The sequence below is a fragment of the Argiope bruennichi genome, chromosome 11 (genome assembly GCF_947563725.1).
Source record: "Argiope bruennichi chromosome 11, qqArgBrue1.1, whole genome shotgun sequence".
Lineage (NCBI taxonomy): Eukaryota > Metazoa > Arthropoda > Arachnida > Araneae > Araneidae > Argiope > Argiope bruennichi.
This window is the reverse complement of record NC_079161.1, coordinates 65719853-65742330: the sequence shown is the minus strand read 5'-3', so window position 1 is coordinate 65742330 and position 22478 is coordinate 65719853. Positions and strand designations below refer to the sequence as shown.

General features: G+C 27.4%; 1 protein-coding gene across 6 annotated transcripts in view; it reads left to right on the top strand.

The window, feature by feature from the left end:
* The first annotated feature begins 1012 nt into the window (after positions 1-1012).
* Positions 1013-22478, top strand: part of LOC129957057 (DCN1-like protein 5) — a 39742-nt gene continuing 18276 nt past the window's right edge. Inside the window, exons 1-3 of one of the 6 annotated variants that reach the window (XM_056069186.1) lie at positions 1013-1154; positions 5180-5268; positions 7752-7897. In XM_056069186.1, coding sequence (XP_055925161.1) covers positions 7818-7897 — 80 coding nt within the window. In that variant the 5' untranslated portion in view covers positions 1013-1154; positions 5180-5268; positions 7752-7817. Of the gene's footprint in view, positions 1155-1246; positions 1381-5179; positions 5269-5320; positions 5343-7751; positions 7898-22478 lie in introns of those variants that run through there. The other 5 variants (XM_056069188.1, XM_056069189.1, XM_056069187.1 and 2 more) reach the window with 5 other exon arrangements.

Here is a 22478-nt window from a genome sequence, read left to right as displayed (position 1 = left end):
AATATGTATTGTATTATTTTTTTTAAGAATACCATTCTTATTTTTAAATAATATTTAAATTTTGGTAAAATATGTTTTTTTTTTTCGAATTTTTCACTAACATGTTTAAATTTATTTTAAATTTGATCTTTTTTGTTTGTTTTTTGCGGGACATATAGAAACTAACTCTCTTGGCAAGAAAACTAGTTTGTCCGCCCTTTTGATTTTAGCCCACTTTTATTGAAAGGTAAAATTAAAATCTCTAAACAAAGAGGATCTTGAAATTTGCAAAGCCAAAGAATCCGGGCAGAGCTTAATCCGGTCCTGTTTCCAGGTTGAACTATCAGATGATTTATTGGTTAATAAATTTCACTTTTATAATTTCAAATTAATAATGATAAAAGAACGAATGCTCATTACAGCCATTATCTAAGGCTACGATTTTTTCTTTTAAAATTTTCATTTATATTTAGTATGTACTTGATTCATTTCAAAGATTTTTTAAAGTTTCGATTGATAGAAGATTTTCTTTGTGAGATATTTTTTTCACACAAAATAAACAAAAAAGCATTTTTATCTGGCTATTTCAAAGCTATTTCATTTCTTATTTTTAAATTAATGGAATATTTCTATAAGTAATACTTACTTTTGGGGATGGATTTTAGAAATCAGGCCCAAAATCTAAACAAAATAGCCTTGTGCAGTATTGTTACTTTAAAATTCTACTGATTACCTTCAAAATAGAAATCAGGGAAAGCAAGACTTTGACATGCATCAAGCCAAAATAGACGATTAAAAGTTAAAAAAAAAAGCAATAAAAGAAATTAGTTCTATGAGAATAACGATTAGAAATTATCGTTTTTGCTGAGTTTATAATGGGAATCTCCTGCATTTGTACTGAATTATTGGTCATACAGACATATTTTGAAATGCATAAATGTATAGATAAATTTTTAACCATTGCAATAAATTTTGGTTTTCTTATTCTAGAATGACTTAACCCGAAATTAGGCTCGAGAGTCTAGTCCTAGAAAATGGCGAGCAGTTAGCTGGCAGTAAATCCGTTGCCAAATATCTCGTCACAAATTACTATGATTCTTTGGCAGATTGAATGAACTGCGAGGAAACGATTTCCGTTCTGTTGTCTGTTGTCGCCGGCATTAACTGCGTATGAGGTATGAAGTATTTTTAAATTTCTGCAAATGTTTTGCTATTTACATGTAATTCTTTCCTACTGTCTTTTGTTTGCACTTGGGCAGTATTTCTGTATAGCATCATTTCCGTTTGTTCGAGACAGTTTGATTCGCATCTGATATTTTATTCTGGTAGTTTTGTTGTTTTATTTGTTTTTGAAATGTTTGCATCAGAGAAATTAACATAATTTTAAGGATTTGACATTCCGTAAGTGTGGAGATTCAAAAGAATACTGCTTTCAATTCAAAAAATTTATATTAATTAATATTTTTGTGTATTCAATATGAATACCACTTTTCTATCATACGAATATTGTGATTTTAATATATTGTTTATTGGTAAATACTGGATTAATGAATATTGCCTGTTCAGTTACATTTAAGATAGTGCTTTTGAACCACATTAGTTTCTTTTTTTTTTTTTTTTTTTTTTTGTATTTAGAAGCAATAGCATTTTTTGTTCTAAAGTTTTGCATGCTTTTTTTTTCTGAAATCTAATTCAAGGACATCCAGATAAATTTCAACTAATTAAATACCGATTTTTTAAGATGAAATACTAGTTTGTTAAAGCAAGTATTAAAATGTAGCATTTTGATCATGGTGCAAAGTTTCATTGCATTTATTTCTTACATAGAGAAAGTTCAGACAACTCTGTAAAAATTTTACTAATTTTTTTTCTTTTATGCATAATTGCCTGTTGTCAGATTTTTCAGCTGATTAAATATGATTCACTTACTATAGTATTATTGAAAATCTTTGTTTAGTAAAAAAGCTGATTTTCTACTGTAGCATTGCTTATATAGATTGTAACTATATATACTGTAGATTTTTTTATATAGCAATATTGTAAAATTAAGCCAGCAGTTCTTTACAATAATTTAGATGAACAAATTGAACATTGAATAAAAAGTTCTTGATACTCTAATGCCTCATGTCAATGTGATTATTTAATTCATTGATTTCTCACATTTCAAAATATTTAGTCTGCACTGCTAAGAAATACTTTAAATATTACCAATGTTAAAAACTTTTTCTTAATTGACCATAATTCTTATATTAAAGATAGAAATATCGGATAATCTATATTGCAATAATTTTGAATAGTTCTGGTTTAATGGATTGTTTGTTTAGTGTATATTATGCATATGTCATTTATTATTTTGTTACTGTTTATTTCTGATATCTATGAAAAGATTGCTGTGACATTTTATTAGAAACTACTTATATTTTTTTCTGTTTTAATTTTGTTTCATTTTGTATTTATATAAACAGCAGATCTTTTTCTTTTTTGTTTATCTGTACTTTGTTATATTCTAGCTTACTTACTCCTATTGTCTTTAGCTAGTAGTAAAGTTTGTATTATTTAGAAATTTGGATTAAAATTTTATTTTTAAAAATCATTTTTCTGCTTATATACTCTATTCTGCATTTCAAAATTTTTAAATAACCTTTTTATTTTTCCTATATATATTTACATATATATAAAATATCAAAATGTTAAAACAAAACTGATTCCTCGTAGCCTTTCTGTAGTTCCGAAAATTCAACTTTTTGCAATATATTGAATTGTTTATAATGATAAAGTTAAATAATATTATTCTGTTGAAAGATTTCAGTTATAAAGTAGTGTAATAATTCCTGCTTCTCCTACTTAGTTTAGTTCTTAATTGTTTAATAAATATAAAGTTGAATTTTCTTAAATGATTTATTTTACATACTATTAAAATTAAATTTGAAACATTTATTTATTATTAAGAAAAGGTTCAATATATACATTTTAAAATTTAATTTTTTTTAGAAACATGAAAAGAAATTCAAATAGAGTATGCTTTTGTGTCATTTTTGCATTTTCTGGATAATATTAGATTTATTAACTGAATTATGTCAGAGTAGTAAGTACTACTGTATTAACTGCATGCCAGCAAAGAATCAACCATTAATCACCAAAGATATCATGCTAATCATAGTTAAAATGTAACTGCGTTTACCAACGGCATTAAGTTCAAAAGTACAGGATATTATAGCGAGATATTTGAACAAACAGAAAGAAGTTCTGAAATTTATTTTTTAGATAATGTGGCATGTTGGACTATTAATATTATTTACAAGAATATATCCATATTTTATTTTAAAATTTTTATCAAATTTACTTTTTAAAAATTATATATATTTTGATCTTGAATTATAGTTTTAAAATTCTTAAGCAGAAACAAAATTGTGTTTTATAAATTCCACAATGCATTTGAAGGGATAATTTTCTACATATTTCAGAAGTTGGAAGAAAAGTTTATTGAAGTATCTGCATTAAAATATGTTCTAAATAGTTCCATGTAATGGATACATTTGGAATGGAATTCATTTTTTGATATTTCATCTGTTTAGAAGTGCTAATTTATTCTTACCTTTAGATTGTCCATCAGTACTTTAAATGGTTAAACTAATATTTTTGTTTGTTAATTTTTAATTATTAAGTATACTACATTTCTGTAATCAATGTGGGTGAAATTTTTTAAAAATTTCATAGATGTGATTACATATTAAAAATTGTGCTTTATACAATTTTAAAGCTGTTTTCTCTGTGATAAGGATTATTATAGAAAATAATGTACTGATTTGAATTTTTTTAAATTTTGAGCTTGAATGTCTAAATTTCAGCAATTGTAACTATATTATGAAATTCCTTAGAAATGAATCATTTTCTGGAAAATTTGACAAAAATTTATTGGTAATATATATCATCTGGGATATATTAACTTCTTATTTATGAGTATGTTAACTGGAGTAATATGAAAATAACATCTTAGGGGTACAAGAACGTAATAATAAACAAAGCTGAAGGTTTTTTTTTTTTTTTTTTTTCCAAATCGGTTTCATTTCTATAACATCCCTATATGAAATGCAAGTTGAATGAATTGCACATTTATTGAACATTGCTTGTTATTTAAATTTCCAAAAGGTATTGTTGTAATAAAAGTTATAAAAACAATAGTTAAATTGAAACAGCTGTATTAGATGTCTGTAATTGCTAAATGTGACTTACTTAGATTTGATGGGTTAATTTATTTTAATATGAATCATTTAAGAAGGCAGATAAATCAAATCTCATTATATATTTCAATAATAGGTTTATACCTTAGGAAGGCACTGTACTGTTTGTTTGATGAAATGCTTGGGAACTAAACTATTTTGTGTTGATAGAATTAGATTAATTCATATTCTATAAGCCTTTATTGTCAGCAATTAAATTGAGTTAACAAGTCTTCAATTAAGAAATGTTTAATCCTTATTAAGAGTAAAAATATCATTCTAAGACATTTATATCATTATAGAAAAATTACTCTAGATAAAACCAAAGAAATGGAGTAGAATATGTTATGTTATCTGACTAATTTCTCTCACATCACACTTTCTGGTTACAGTTTATTCAGATCTTTGCAGCATTTCTCAAAAAAAAAAAAAAAAAAAAAAAAAAAACTTTTGATGTGTTGGAAAGTCAAAAGTTAAATTTTTAAAATTAAAATCTTAATTAATTATTTTAATCAATTTTTCTCAAATTAATTAAATCCTTAAAAATTGTTGATAATGGATTATAAATAAGCGATTCTTGTCATAAAAATCAAAGTACATTAGAAAATTATTTGGTTTAATATGATAAAAAAAAAACATTCTAATTTTCTAATACTATAAATATAATTTTACTTGCTTCATTATTTAATATCAACATACAATAACTTCATAATTGTTTTAAATGAATTCATCAATATCTTCTGCTAAATAATTTCCATTACAAAAGTGAATAGTTTTAATTTAAAAAATTTGATTAAACTATATGTTAAAAATTCAAACTATTTTATTTGTTCTATTAAAATAGTATAATTGAATTGCAAGGTTTCTCATTATCTGTTAAAAATATTTAAATAAATTTTCCAGATTTCAATTAAAGGATTAGATATATATTAGTTAAAATATATTCTTAAACATAATTAAACTTGTTTAAATTTTTCTAGGCGCAACCTTACAAGAAGTTCCCCCAAACACCGACATCACGGAGAAAAACGATATTTCCCTTCTTTTACCCAGACAGCTACGAGATTTAGTAAGCCATACCTTTTAATAACAGCTTGTATACTAAATAGTATATAAACATATATCCTGCTTAAAGCATCGTCTGTAAGTGAAATTATATAATTATTTCAGCAATTTATGTATGTTTTTATAACTTTTTATAAAAATGAGATATTGGAGTAATTTTGATTATCTTTTTGCATCTTTTAAAAAAGTGTTTAACTTACTTACAAATTTTCTTAATGATTATGATAAATTAGTCGTATTATTCATTCTTGATAAAGTAATTGTAATACATTAATCAGATAGAAGTTATGTATATACTTTATCTAATATGTAGATTGAACTATTGTAATTACTTTTAATTGCAATAGTCCTATATTTTTTTTGTTTCATATCCCTTTATATGAGGAATAGTCTATGATAATGAGAAATCAGTGAGTATAGTTTCTTAGCAATTTTTTTATAGTACACTTGCTTGATATTACAGCTCATTGTTTATTTACATTTAAGCTAAAATAAATAAATAAAATAAGAGCATTCTGGTGACAGTCTAATGATAAACATTGATATGAGTATTGTTAGAGTAATTAACTATTTTATTAGCAATTATGCAATCTGTGCTGTTATTTATGATATTTTGAAAAGGAGTACTGAGGTACAATTCAGTTGTAACAGTGACCAAAATGCGCCAAGAAAAAATTTCTCCAAAATATAAAAATATATTCTCAAGTGCATTATTATTTGTTATGAAATTTTTGAATCACATGCTATATGATTTGATGATTGAAATCACCGAATTGGCATTTTTTGGTCGCCTTTACAACCGACATCTACTGATACTGATAGTAAAATTAACTGCTTATCATGAAAAAGTTTTTTTGTCATTTTCATGAAAACACAGACATCAGTTGTTCTAGTATTCTCGCATCTTTTTTCTAGTTATCAAAGTTAACCTATTATATAAATTATGTAACTAATGTAGCTTTTCAAGAGTTACTAAATCTAATACAATTTTAGCATGAATGGCCAGAAAAAAAAAAAAAAAAAACTTTATACAATTTCATTCAGTGTCAAATATTGTACATGAAGAAGTCTTATTCACATTAATAAGTTATATTATATATAAAATACAATGTTATCTTCTGTGTGCAGTTTGAAGAGTATTAATAACTTAACAAAAGATTAAATACTTGGAGGAAAAGGTTGAATATGTGAAAGTTTTGCATGGGTTTACTAGTAATATTGAATGTAAAGATTTTTTTTTCTTTTAAAAAATTTGGTTTCTTCTTCAGCTAAATTCAAATTATTTATAGACTTTTTCATAAAGTAGATTGATATATAAATACATAAAATACTATAAATATATTTTCACTTTTATATTTGGAGTGATAAGCATATAGATAGACTTGTAATATAATGTGTATGTGTAATTGCATGAATTGAAAGTATGAAATTACAATTGCATGAAATAAATTGTTGGAATGTTATGTGTATTTCATTAGGATTCATCTTTATAAGCAGTTAATAACTTTTAGCTTGTATTACATTTTTAAAAACTATTGGTTATACAAGAAAGTAGCATAGCACATTCAACAATTAATTTTATGCAAAAAAAAAAAAAAAGTTTTAGTGACTGAAGATTAAAATACTGAAGCTTACTCTTTTTATTTACTTTTTTTTTAACAAAAGAATTTTATCATATGCAATTATAGAGATTTTATTGATTAAATGTTTTTGATATTAATTTTTAAAAAAGATTTACTTGTTTTGTTATGTTGTTGATTGGTTTTTAACAAAACATATTAAAATGAATTAATATAAATATGTACTAAAATTAAGTTTGAAAATCACATTTACATAAAATAAAAAGGCTTACTTGGAACATCTTGATTCTTTTTCCCATCCTACTGGAGTCTCTCTTCCTCTGCATTTCGTTTTATATTAGACCAAATACAACATTCCAGGCTACATTGGCCCTAATGGTGCGATTTCAGCTTTGAGACCAGAGAATTCCAGATTTGAAACACATTTCCACTAAAAATCTGCTGTATGTGTTGGCTTGGTGATAATCTGATATGATGGTGTCTGGTGTTTTTCTTCTAGTATGGTATGGAAGCTTGGAGTAGTAATGTATTGCCCTTGTCATCTGATTGCAGTTCAGAAAATAAGATCTTTCCTAAAATAATCCTTGTGTTGCTTCAAAACGTGATGTTAATTTCATTAAACTAAACCAGATGCGACATTCTAATGCTATATAGTCCCGACTTGTATCTTATTCTCATCTATTATCAGCTAGAATTAGTAACACTGGAAATTGTGCATATAATTCTAAAAGCCACAATGTGATCTTTTTTTTTAAAATTTGGTTTTCTTTATTTCTTGCAAATGTTCCTGTGATAACTGGATTTCCTGAAATTTAAGTGCATCTATATATGAATTGAATAGTATTGCATTTAATGCCAATAAAAACATTTTGATTTTAAATTGAACCTATTTGCATTTTTACTCTAGTCTTTACAAGAGGGTTCTACTGTCGAATTGGAAGATAGCGAAAGATTGGCGCGGTTGTCCATTGTCATGCCCCCACAGCGTCGGAAACGTGTAGAAGTTGTTGAAGATACAAAGGCAAACAGCAAACGCCCCCGAATGCATAACAGGTAAAGTCTGCATTATTTAAAAACTTTTTTTAATGTTTACAATTGATATTTTTAAATTTTTATTCTTGAAACTTTTATGTTTTCAGTTCAATACCAGAGGGCTAATTTTTTTTAAATGCATGCTTTCTTAGAATTCTGATGATAAATCATTTGATTGTACCCACGCAAAAAGACGAGTTTATTTACTTAAAAAAAATTCATTTTTAGGCTTTAAAACAGATACTTAAACAATAGAAAAGTGTTGTAGTATTTTAGTCTCACTAAATTTTGCTATACCATTCCATCGTTCTTTGTTAAGTTTTATTAGATAGTATTATAGATGGCAATGCAGATTAACAGTTTTCTATGTGTCTATTTAAATAGTTTTGGCTATAACTCTTAAGCATTTTAAAATTTATATATTTGATTTTGAGTATTGGTTATCAAATTTTGTTTTAAGAAACTACATATAAGCCTGCACTTCCTGAGCTAAAGCAAGCACAACTTAGTGTTTGTATGTTTTGCCTGAGAGGTCATTGTTTTTTTTCCGAAACTTCCTATATATATATATATATATGTATATATTTATTAGAATATACTATTTATTAGACAATTTCAAATCACAGTGTTGTCATTTTGAAAAAAAAATTTCACTGAATTTTTGAGTTAATATAAGAAGTTCAAGATTATATTTTTTTAAATAATATATTTAAGTCTTTTAAACTTTATATATTTAAAAGACCTTTGAAATAACTTTATACTTATTTTCAATAATTTTTTTAATTCTTCAGAATTTAATTTTATTTCACAATTATTTTAATTTTGGTGATTTTGGCATAAATTAATAGAAATTTTTTTAATGTTTTAAATTTAGTTGGATATTAATGAACAGAGCCGGTCTTCTCTATAAAGGAGCCTGGATGCAAGAATTATTTGAGCTCCTAAATTTTTTTGTAAAGTAAAAAATAATACAAATGCGAACAATGTCACATGTTTATTTAATTCGTGATTTTGTTTTTTCTATTAATTACTTCAGAAAGATTACAATTTTTTTCAATTTCTTTTTCGATGCTTAATAGCAAGGACATTTAGACATTATGCTCGACTAAAGACAATTCTTTATCAATTATTTTTACTGAAAGAATGTTTAGCATTCCTTAGTAACAGCAGTATGTAGAAAAGTTTTAACACTGTTAATTCAATTAGAATAATTCATTATATTTATTATTTTGTACATATTGCAGTATGTCTTTGCAATATTTACATCCCTTTTATTCGAATTCAAATCTCATAGCAAACCAACTTCTAATTAATTTTTAAAAACATGAAACCATATAAATGACTCATCTGTAGTTAATCTTTTTCTTCAAAATTTTCATACCTAATAATGACTGAAGATTGTTCCTTATAAGAAACATCAGTGGAGCAATCCATTTGGACAGTATAGTACATGGTTGCTTTTATATCATCTTTAGTTTTATTAAAGACTTCATTTCTTAAGGCAGGAAAAATTATTCTTGTTACTTGTGTGTTAAATGCGCAATTCTAATTTTAGCCTTTTTTAATTCTATTTATATAAAATAAAAAATTCTATATAAATAGAATAAATTTATCGAATTAAGTAAATACAACTGTATTAGCATATAGTTGTATTTACTTAATAATTCAATAAAGTTTTAAAAAAATCCCCATTATTACGAGTTCCTGTCATTTCATTTGTTCCTTGAAGGGAAAGGTTATTACCTGATAAAAATAGAATCATATTTACAATTCTATGAAATAGTAATTTAAATCATTCTGTGTCTTTATTTTTAATAACTTGATTTGTTTTATCAATAGTGGAACATAATTTAGTCGTTTTAGTTATTCTTTCCAAGCAATAAACTAATTAAGATGACAAATAGACATAGGGTGACAATAAGGTTGGCAATTTTCTTAAAGTAGTATGTAGTGGAGAATAATCTACCTTCAGCATTCTTTGCACAATTTCCTTTGAGTTGTACAGGTCCAGTTTTAACACCGCATTCTAAAAATAAATTATAATACTTGACTATAAACCTGGATTACTTATATTCTTAATCATATTTGTTATTCTAATTTTTGTCATTATTTTCTGATTCGATCACATTTGTATAAACATGCAGTTCTTCAACAAATTTCACAGTTTCTATATTTCTATTATAAAATTGTAAAGTTGGAACTTTCCTCTCCAGTTGGAGCTTGAATTTTAACTTCTAAACTCGAAACAAATTCATTGCCAGAATTACCTTGTGAATAAGAAAAAACAGATCTACATATTGCTTTTGAAATTCAGCATTTCTTCTTTTCTGCTTTTTTTTTTTTGACAGCATAAAATAATGTCTTTGGCCTGGACATGATTAGATCTAACAATATTAAATATTTTTTAGTATGAATTTTCAAAACACCATATGCAATATAACTTAGTATGTGAGGTAAATAACCACAAATTTACTTACCCTAGGTTTATATTATGTTGCACTAGATTGTAACATATCTGTAAACTTCATATATTTCTAAACCGCCGATTTTTTTGTTAAATTTCTTCCTCTCTTCTTTCCATTCTGCTATTATTGTTCAGAATATTATTTTAGTTCATCATGTTGAGAGCCCCTAAATTCCAGGTGCCCAGTTCATAGAATCCCCCCTCCACCAGATGGCCAGCTCTATTAATAAATAAAAATGAAAGGATTTTTTTAAATTCATTATATAATTGAATTATGATGTATTAAAACATGAATTATAATGTATAAACATGTATTAATTCATTTCTCACTTATGTAATGTGACCATTGTCATTTGATGTCTTTTTACATCCCTATCAACTATAATAGTCACTGAAATTTTCCTCTCTACTTCTTTAACAACCATACAAATCTGAAAATTCACGTTAGAACTGTATGTAAATAGATTCTTTAGGTTGCTGACCAAATACCAAGCTCAATTTGGGCACTTTTAAATAAAAAGAAGTGATGTTATTCCCCCTTTTTTCCTCCTGACAATCTTTGATTTGATCAGTAAAATTTGTATTACTTATGTAATCTGTATATTTCTTATATCTTTTACACCTGTTTTAGTGAGCTTGTAGGTCAAGCAGTCTAACCTCTAGAACATACGTACATGTGCTTATTCGCTTGCACACACACAAGCTTAAAGAAATTGTAACTGCTTATTCCACAACTGTAAAAGAATATTTGTGCATAGATTTGAATTTCATTTAAATACTAGATATTTTTCATTTTGCTGCTTAAATAAGTAAAAAAAATATTTTTATACAATAACAATATAAATATTTTATTTTTATAAATATTTTATACAATAACAATATAGAAAATTGCATAATTCAGTCTTAATATTCATATCAAGATTGATTTTTGTTCACATTTGGCTTTTATAATATTCTAAGTGCAAATTACTAAAATAAAGTTTAATTTATATAAATATTTAAATTAAACATTGCAAAAATAATGGAAGATAATTGCATTCAAAAATATTGAATTGAACTAATTACTTTGGTGAAAAGTTAGCTCTAAGCAACATGCTAATTGGAAAAGATATTTTGTATGAATGCTGCTTTTTCTTACAAAATAAATTACAATTAATTATATTGCTGCATTTCTTTCATTAGTGTCAATCTTTTAATTCTTGGACATATTTAAAAAAATGTGAAACCAATATGTTAACTGCATCTATATTTCTTTTGCATCTTGATATTCAACAAAAGATATACTTGCATTCTTTGTTTTTATATTTACATTTGCTCGTGGTAATTAAATTTAACTATGGTTTTATTTTTCTTTGAAATACATGTAGGTGATAGGAAGAGATACTGAAAAAAGAAAGTAGACTGATTTAATTTTTAACCATTTTCATTCAGTCTCCTGCTAAAATTGTAGAATTTCTTTGTTATTTTGAATTAAGAGTAAACACATAATTATATGAGTTCAGAAATTATTTATGATTGAAGCAATTTTATATTTATGTTGATATTTAAAAGGCACATTCTGAATTACTTTTTGAGTGGGAACATGTATTTCATTACATGTTCCCACTCAAAAAGTATCTCATTGATCTGCATTAATGTTCATATTAAATTCAAAAATTAGCATTGATCAGTAACCTGTCTTATAATATTTTAATGTCCTATATTACTTAAATCTTGTAATAGTTTGTAATTTCAAATCTTATCGATAAAAATCTTTTACTTTTATGGATATTCCATCAAGAATTTTGATATCTGTATTTTAATTATATTTACCGATTGATGACAGTAATCAAATTTAATTTAATGAACTATTTTTATCATATCATGGGAAAAGGGGGAAAAAAAGTGAAAAAATTAGCTTTGAACTATCTATAATTTATTTAAAAAAATAATTATTGAAAAAATTTAATTTATACATTGTTTATGCTCATTTTATTCTTTAAAATTGTTCAACAATGCTGAACACTACTTTTTAAAATATAAAGTGCTTGTCTTATTTTAGCATTCGTTAGGGCTTTTTTCGACATATTCATACCCAATCAAATGATAAATTATTAATTACTGGGTCTTGCTCATAAGCATTTTCTTAAATTTCCAAGTCTGTTTGGCAGCTACTGGAATGTCCCTATCAATGGACATCCACTCATCATAATTCTTCTTTTAATGTTCTGTCAGGGATTAAAAATTTTTCATCCAATGTTTCATAGACACCTCCAAGAGCAAAAAAGTTTCTAATCAGGTCAGCTAATACTGATCTCAGCAACTTATTAAGATATACTTTATTTTCAAAAGAGTTTGGTTTTTTTAGCCAAGTCATCTATATTAATTTCTTCATTGTCTCCAGAACTCTCTAACGTTACCTCGCATGTTCTGACGGTAATATGTGTTTAACACACGAATTGTTTTTGGTTGCTAGGCTTTAATAATGATATCATATTGACAGCAAAAGTACACCATTGATGTATTTGACATATGCAATACCAGGGCTGTTAAGTTATCTATCGAAAGCAGAATTTCGTGATTTAATGGTTTCGCTTCAGTAGCTCATACCCTTCAACAGCTAAGGAATTTCCATAGTTATTATGGGAATAAGTGAATACTACGACAAACTACAAAAGGCCTTTAACCTGAATCTTTGCTCAAAGCATTGCCAATAGTGAAAATATTTTTAAAATGGTTAAAAAAGAAGAGGGGGGGGACCCTGTTCTGGCATGAATACAAAAATTCTCGAATCACTTCTCATAATAAAAATGAATATAATATTAGATTGTAATGTTAAACTGAGCAATGATGACTTAAAACAAAGCAAAAGAAATTGCTAATCAATGAAACAAAGTTGTAAATTTCTAACAAATAGTGTTATTTATTATTATTATTACAAGTTTTAAAATTAAAATAAACTAACATCAAAATTAAATTGATTAAAATTTGTTAGAAAATCTGTTCAATAATTTGTTGATACTATGTTATTTGTAATATTTCGGTAAGAAATGCTATTGATGACTGGGTAACCAATTTTGGAGGTATGGCAGTCAGCTGTTTAATATTAAAGATGCTATCCATTTGCAAAGAAGTCAATTAGAAATTCTTTTATGCCCTTAAAATAACATGGAAGAACCATTAAAAATTGATGCCAATGCAGCACAGTGCAATCGCATGCTCTGCTCTTTTCTAACTTTATGACTTAAAAAGATAAGTGTTTGATTCTTCAGAAACTTTCAAAATTAAGAGTTGGGATTCATTTTCCAGTCCTTCTGAGCTATTCTACATATTAAAAATCTTTCAATATGAAATATGTTTGTAAGGAAGTGACAGTTCGTACAACTTGAGTTATCTTTTTAATTTTAAAAGTAAAGAAAGTGGGGGAAATTAAAAATTTCAACCCCTCCTTAATGAACTGGATGATTCGCATGTGAACTGAGCTGAGATTTTTCTACCCCTTATCCTCTATATTATTTGCCAGTTAATATTGTTACAAATCTGTAATTTTGCAACCCGGTACGAATAGTGTCATCGTGAGAAAGACCATTGTAAGATCTGTCCTGTGCATGCTGAGCGGGTGCCGCGTCAATGACCTCAGAGCTTGGCGACAAACTTGGCGAGCATTTGGCGACTTGGCGATGAATTTGGCGAGTTTGGCGACTAAATGGATAATACCAGAAAGTTCTAGAAGTTTCATGATCCATCCAGTAATAGCAGAGATACACCCAGGCACGCCCTGATTGGTCAGAAGATTCTAGCCCCGCCTCCCGGAACTATAAAAGACGGGAACTCTGAAGCGACGAAGTAGTTGTGTGGATCTTCAAAAGTTGTGTGTGTGTGAGAGGAGTCGGAGTCGCCGACAAATAAGAGGTCTTGGAGGATTAGACAGCAAGAAAGCTGCTGAACTATAGCAATTAAATGTGCTGCGTCATTACGATTGATCGACGGTATTTTGCTGTATAGAAAAATTTTGTAACAATATAGATTCAAAATTATTCTGCACTGTTGTATTTATGAGTTAACACAAGCAAGATGTTAATGTGCATACATATTTATGATGGGTAGATATATAAACTTTTAGATGGGGCGGGAAGTCGAAAAATGGGTCTAAACTCCATGACCAGCAAAGATTTGCAAAGCTTATCCTGTAATAGTGATACGAGAACCGTTGTAATAGGTAGTATCCTTATAAGGAATTTATTAAAATTTACACATTGGTAACTGATCAATAATAGTTGAAATTGCATTGTATATTGTTGGTTTAAGGTTAAATATTCATGAATGAAATTTTGTTACAATTAATAAGAAAAATTTTATTTATAGAACTGAAATAAAAGCACAATGAAGTAATATTTATTAGTATTATTAAAAATACGTAAAAATAGAATGTTTAATATTATGAAAAAAATGACTTAAAAATAGTTTTTAGTTTCGGGCAGAATTATGAAAAAAAAAAAAAAAATTATAATGCTTGAGTCCTGTTAAAAATTATTTTTATTCATTATATAACTTATCTAATTTAGTCTGGCCCAGAATTTTTTTTCTGGTGATTCTGGGGGGGGGGATGAGATATATAAATGAATTTTCAAGTTAAATGCAGTCGAACAAAAATTTTTTTTAGAATTTAACCCACCAACAAATATGTAACAACAATCCTGCTTGTAATAAATTCTAATGGATCAATGTCCATTCACTTGGATAATTAACCTTTCAATCAGCTGGAATATAGATAGTCATCCCAATCAGTTTTGTCAATAATAACTGTAACACAGAAAGTCTTTTTATTTTTTTTTATTTTGTACCAACCATTTACCATTTTAGGGAGATTTCAGCTGTCTGTCAATGGATTATTCATCAGTTTGTCTTCATTTCACAACTTTCTTTTTATATTAAAAATTCAGTTTTCAGCCTTATTAAATCTGTTCTCAGTCTATTAGAACAAATATTGCTCTAATAAGTCAGAGGGTTATAACCCCCCCTCCCCTTCCCAAGAACTGAGTTAGCAATTTTTTTTTATTGGGACATGAGCAATGAATTGAATGATATTTGAATATATCACCTTTCAAATGCCTTGGGAATTTCAGAAAATGCTTCAGCAGGTTTTTTTTTTTTTTTTTTTTTTGTCTCTTTATAAGTGTAATATTATATTGATGGTGACTTAGAAATTCGGTCACGTCTTTCAATCCACCAGTCAATGAATATTTGATTCAAACATCATACTATGAACATCAACTTCCTAATCACCACTTAAAGCATTGCATATACATTTAAAAGAACAAAGTAAATGTTTGCAACAAGATGTTTTCCTGAAGGGAAAATGGCCTAATAACTCGATTGCATGTTCTCCCATAACACACATTCACCTGTTAAACAATTCTAGAGTAATTCCTTTGCTATGTGGTGTTTTCTAAATATTATTTACTTTCAATTTTTTTAGAACTTTGAAAGTTGCCTTTTCATTGAAACAAATGAGAAGTTTTGCTTCCTCAAACATTTATTACAGCATGTTAATTGTAACCTCTTTTTATCTTTGTTCATCTTAACTGGAGTGCCTACAAGACATGCTCTTTATAACCTTATTAATCGTCTTTAAAGACTAGCTTGTTCACTCAGTTAGCTTTTTTGCTGCTAAATATTAATGAGGAATGCTTATTATTTTTTAATTTCACTTTGTTTGATAAAACTTAAAAACACGAATTTAATTGAATAAGTCAATCGATTATAACGCGTGCTAATTAAAGAAGTGTATTTACTACAAAATAAAAGCGAAATGAAATTCCTATTTCAGAATTAAATGTTCAAATAAAGCATTTTTAAAAATTGTAAACGCGGCAAAATCACGGGATTGATCGTTTTGATAGATGAATTAGAATTTCGGAAACGTTGCAAATTGTGCAATATAGTTAAAAAAATTTATTAAAAATAAAGAAAACATTACATAGAAATAAAATTGATATCACTAGAAAGATAATTCTTTAATTTTTAAAATAATATAAAAAATTGTGAGGTAATGTTTTGAAAGATATGGTCATCAATTCCATAGATAAGTCATAGTGATTACCGATCAGATAATGGTTAAGCCTATTTTCCCGCTCTGTTATTGAGCGAGAACTATTTCTTAATTTCTTTTGCGTCTTCGTTCTTCTGAGTGAATAGAGGTTTTGGTAAACCCTATCTAGAGTATTTCTAATAATATTTTTTTAATTTTAATAATTAGCGAAGCATTGAATTAAGTGCAGCTGTGAATGAAGAAGTCTGAAATGTTCTCATAGTGATTTATTTATATATGACTGTTGCCAGTCAATAATATTTTAATATGTAATAAGAGCAATTTCTATGCCCATACTTTAGTGTTATATTGTCTTTGATCTAGATGAATGAAATTTAGTATGTAGTCGTTACACCAAATTTGCTGATTTCTATCATGTAAGCATTATATAAACTGTTCAGATGAAGTCCGTCTGTCTGAGTATTCAAATATAAATTAACACGATAATTGCGAAACGAAACGAGCTAGTTAGATAAGATTCAGTACACAGATTTAACATTTGTAGTGTAGACACCTATCAATGTTTGAAACAAAATCAACAACGGGTTGATTGTCTGTCGGTCTATACTTTCAGAAACATGTAAATGCAAAAATGCAATGGCTTCAGTATATCAAATTTGGCAAAGGGATTTTGGGACTACAAGTGCAGTTTTGTGTCAAATTTTTGTTTCAATCGGTTGTGAAAAATTTGTCTAAAAAAAAGGACCAATTCAATTTTCGGATTCTATTAACCGCATGCCTGGAGTGAAGTTAATATTTCGCTACTGTTGTATATTGTCATGGAAGGTGTTCTTTGGCACGGCAAATTTATTAAGTATGCGAGAAAGCTTTGGGGAGACCAGACCCGCTGGTTTATTGGATGGAAAGAGAAGTTAATGTCATAATCAGCAACCTAAACAAGATATTTTTCATGATAAATTGCGTTATTAGAAAATCTATCTAAAGGATACAAATTTTTTTTCAAATATTTTGGAAATAAACCGTTGTAATAACGATTTGTTTTTTCAGCAAATTATGGAGAACTATCTACAGTTTTTATAGTTTAGAATCGTCATACTAAGAACCTAATACATATGGCATATTTATTTAGTTGCATTAAACCACCTTTTCTTTTCATGAATTCGAAAAGTGTACTAAAGATTGTTAATATGTTTCTAAGCTTTTTATGTCCATGATTTGTATGAAGAAATCGGAACAACAGTGTGAAATTATTTTACTTGCCATTCTTCTTGAAGATGTCTTTCTATCACGGAAACATCGAAAATTACAGAAATTTTGGTTTTAAATTCTTGTCACGTAAGTCACGAATTCCTGGCAAGCACGTTTTTTTTTTTTTTTTTTTTTTTTTTTTTTCAGTTAAAAGGTTTTCTGGAATTTTAAGCCGGAGAATGGGTTTGCTGTTTCCTCAGCAAAATAGAATCGTTTTTGTTAAAAAAAAAAGGGGGGGGGGATTTGAACAGCTTAGTAAGTTTTTCGATATATTATTTATATTTGTGATATTAATATTTTTTATAACAAAACACTCTTTTTTTCTATCTTATACGAAAAATAAAATATTGCAATGGTAAAAAAAATTCGAACTCGAAATTCTGACAAATTTTCATGTTTTCGATTTCCTTGAGTTCGAAAAACACATTTTTGGGATTATGTCTGTGTGTCTGTATGTGACAAAGATAATTCAAAACCCTTTTGAGTTAAACAGATGGAATTTGGTATATGATCTTTACACTATATTCGTAGATTTCTATCAAATTTTAATCTAAATCCATGCAGCGGAAATCTGTCTCGAATATAAGTTAATACGATAACTATAAAACGAAGAAAGCTGGATGGATAAAATGTGGTGCGCAAATTTAACATCTATAGCGTGGACACCCATCGAGCCAGATCCAAGAGAGACTGATCATCTATCGTTCTGTAGTTTCTGAAACATGTACATAATTCGAAAATGCAATGACTTAAATATGTTAAATTTGATATGAAATTTTGTGAGTCCAAGTGTAGTCTTATGTCAAATATTTGTTACAATCGGTTTGGAAAAACGAGTCTAAAGCACAAATTCTATTTTCGGATACTAAAATTCGCCAAGAATCACACGACAGAGTCAGTAAAAAGGCCTCAATTCACACCAAAAGTTAACATTTCATATTTGTTGTACGCCAAGGTGTTCTCCCGGATAACACCTTTATTAGAGAGTGTCAGAAAGTTTAGAAGAGACCACTCCCACTGGTTAATTTCTCCTGCATAAAATATTGAGAAAAAAAAAAAAAAAGCGAACTTTAAATTACCACAATTTTCCCTGTCTCAGACTTTCCTCAGTAAAACTCACTTTTGGAATTATGTTTGTCCGTGAACATGATAACTCAAAGACGCATTAGGCTAGGCTGATGAAATTTAGTATACGATTTTAACATTAAATTTGTAGATTTCTGAGTGAAATCAATTCTCTGGGAATGTATCTCTGGGAATAAGTGAACATGATAACTACCGAAGGTAGAGAGATAGATGGATGAAATTTGGTACTACAGAATGTAAAGAGTTAGATGGATGAAATTTGGTATGTAGTTTTTAGCATCTTAAATGTAGATTCGGAATTTTGGATCAGTTCCGATGAAGAATTAACATCTATTGGACCGCATACCTGTAAACAATATAACCCAACGCCTTCAATAAAAGAAATTTGATATGTTTTCTTGTTGGTCAAATTGTTTCTCAGTGTCAAATTTTAGTTGCAGTTGCTCGAAAAACCAATGGGAATGGCCTCTCCCCTTTCTCGCATACTCTCTACTAGACTTGTCACGCCAGAAAACCCCTTGTATGGCTTTGTCGTACAAGAGTTATGAAATATTAACTTTTGGCGTGGATTTAGCATTTTTACTGAACCTATTGTGACATCCTTGGCGATTAATTCTTGGCATGCCGTTAATAATATCTGAAAACCGAATTTGTATTTTAGACAAGTTTTTCCCAACCGATTGAAACAAACATGTGACACAACACTACACAGCATTAACGAACATGGTCTTAACTAACATTTATCGCGAAATATTGATCTTTGGTATGATTTTAATGAATATTTGCAATTGCATGCGATCTTTGATAGTTTTTTTGGTGATTAATCGCTTACATATGGTTAATAAAACTAGTACCAGAAAATCGAAAACACGTCCTTTTACTGTCCGATTGAAACCAAAATTCGACATCGAATTGCAATTGTATTTACAAGATGACATACCAAAATTCATTTATTTAAGTCGTATTTACATGCATGCAGAAGTACAGATCGGCAAACGCTCAATATAAAGAACTATTTTATAAAATACTAAATTTGTATATTCAATTTTATCGCTTTAGTTCTTTGTTTCCTGATTACCATTTTTATTTGTACTAGGACAGCCGCACAGGCGGATTTCCTCTCAATCGATTTCGTTCAAAATTTGATAGAAATCTACAAATTTTGTGCAAAAGCTATATACCAAATTTCATCAACATAGCTGAAAGCGTTTTTGAGATATATTCCCAGACAGACAAAGAGACACAATTTTAAGAATGTGTTTTTCGAACTCAGGCGTAAAATGTTAGAAGTTCGTCAACATTTCGAGTTCGATTTTTTTGACAATTGCTAGTAATTTTCTTGTAGAGTTCTAGTAATTTTCGTGGTATTGAAATTTAACTTTTTAAAATTCATTTTGTAAAAGTAGCATTTGCTGTTATTAAACATAAATCTTTATCTTTCAAAAGAGGAAGAAAATTAAGCGACTCAATATTTGATGGAGCAATAAAAACGATTCGAATTTCAGATTAACAATGTTGGAAATTAGGGAGGGAAAATGCTACCATTCAGGAAAAATTTGTACTAGTATTCAATTAGTATTATTGAGAAGATAATTTTTTTTACTTTAAAATGATAAAAAGATTATTTTTGTGCTACAATATTTTCGTTTGTTATGGAGAAAAACGGTAATATAATTTTTAATTAAAATTCTAATCAAAATTTATATATCATTTTAAAAATCATTTTTGAAAAATACCAATTTTTCTCTTTAATTTGAATAAAATTTTAAAAGTATTAAGTATACTTCTGTAGCAATACTTTCCGTTGTCTTAGAAACTGAATTTACATTCACAAGCGTTGCGTGGATATTAAATACATTTTTTTTTTTTTTTTTTTTTTTTTGTGTGTGTGTGTGTCAGTGTGTGTGCAAGGTATCGTTGCTATAGCAAAGAGTGGCTTATGAATGCAATATAGACAGACAAATCAATCCCGAAAGATTATCATGGTACCATGTTTCGGATTAGAAATTCTAGTCTTAACATTTTCTTTTCAGCTGAAACAATAATAATTTGGAAGTATTTTAATTGCTCAAATTTTCATTCCAAATAAAGAATTAATATCAATAATAAATGCTTTCAAAGTTTTTTTTAAAAAAAACCCATCTTCCTTGCCAAGTCTTATAAATTGCCACTGTGTGATCAATAAAAAAACTGCGGCAAAGTCTTGGCACTGGTTAAAAAAGTTAGGTTAGGTTTTTGAGGAGAGTACGGAATTCAGTTTTATAAATTTAATGCTGATATTTTAAATTTTTTTTAAATAAGCTGATGAAATATACTATTAACTTAGTTCAAATACTTAGGAATATAAGAACGCCAAAAGAAAAATTAATTTCCACCAAATAGTTTTAATAAAAAAAAAGTAAATTATTGTTAAAGGTTTTCGTAATTATTTTTGAGTTTTAGATGTTTTCGCGAATCTTGCATTTTTTTACCAGTGAACTTTTTTCTATTTCTAATTTAAAGAATTCTGAATTATATTACTTTTTATATAATCGTTCATTGTTTAAAAGATGGAAGAATTAAGGTATATAAAAATTTAAAATTATATCAGAAATGGATATTTTGAAAAAAATAAATATCAGAATTTATAGGAAGCGACTTGTTTTCGAAACTAACTCTTGTGTTCTGAATGGTTAAATTCGCTATAACGGAAGCGGAAGAATTTGAAGTAAATGAAAACATAAAAATACGAATCGCATTCATTTTCTGTTTATTTTATGCCTACAATATCGTCTGCATTTATTTCTTCTTTTAAATAGCTGAAATTTGATAGACAGATTCTTGATGATCTGTTAACTTGAACTTTCGAGCAAAGAAATATCAGCTATGTTTTTAGAGTTGTGTTTGTCTGGAAAATTTGAATTCTTACATTTTGTAATATTACTAGTATATTATAGTTATTAAAAATAATATATATATATATATATATATATATATATCCTTAATGTTAAGTTTTACGAGATGAAATGTATTTTATGTAAACACGATAACACTGTGAACAGTCCAAAATGTACTTAAATTTATTTTAAGCGACGATTGAATGCTGTTTATGTATGTTGAAGCAACTGTGTCTTAAATGTAATCTTTCAGCATCTGTCCTTAATACAAATCATTTATTTTTTTATCAGATCTGATCAGCTGCGTATTTAATAACAACATTTAAGTAAGCTTTTCTTTAGTTTTCTACTAAACAGTCCTTGTTTTTACTTCTGAAAGTTTCTGTACTTCTTTACTTTTTTTTAAATAAAAGCTACTAGTTATATAAAGTAGTATACTAGTTTTTTTTCTCGCATTTAAAGTATACCAGTTTATTTTTTCATTTATTAATTTAGATATTTTATAATATGAAAAGATGAATACCTAAAAATGTATATATTCTGAATTTGCATTTTAGATCATGTAGATTTTAACGCTAAATGTTTTTTCGGTACGGCCTTTAGAATTTTAAGATATTTATTAAATTATAATCTTAAATCCCGAATTGCAAAATTATAAAATAATTGAATCCATATCTGTTGAAGTTAATTTATGAAATGCTCTATATAAAGTGAAAACATCTGTATATAATAATTACATTGATTAAACGCAGTGTTCCCTGTTTGCAAAATTCTTTTAATATTGGCAGATTTAAAGTTGTTTCTCTAAGTAATATTACAGTAACGTTGTAATGTATTACAATTGCATTATACTTGAATGATAATCCCCATTATAATACCCTCTTTTTTCATTAATTA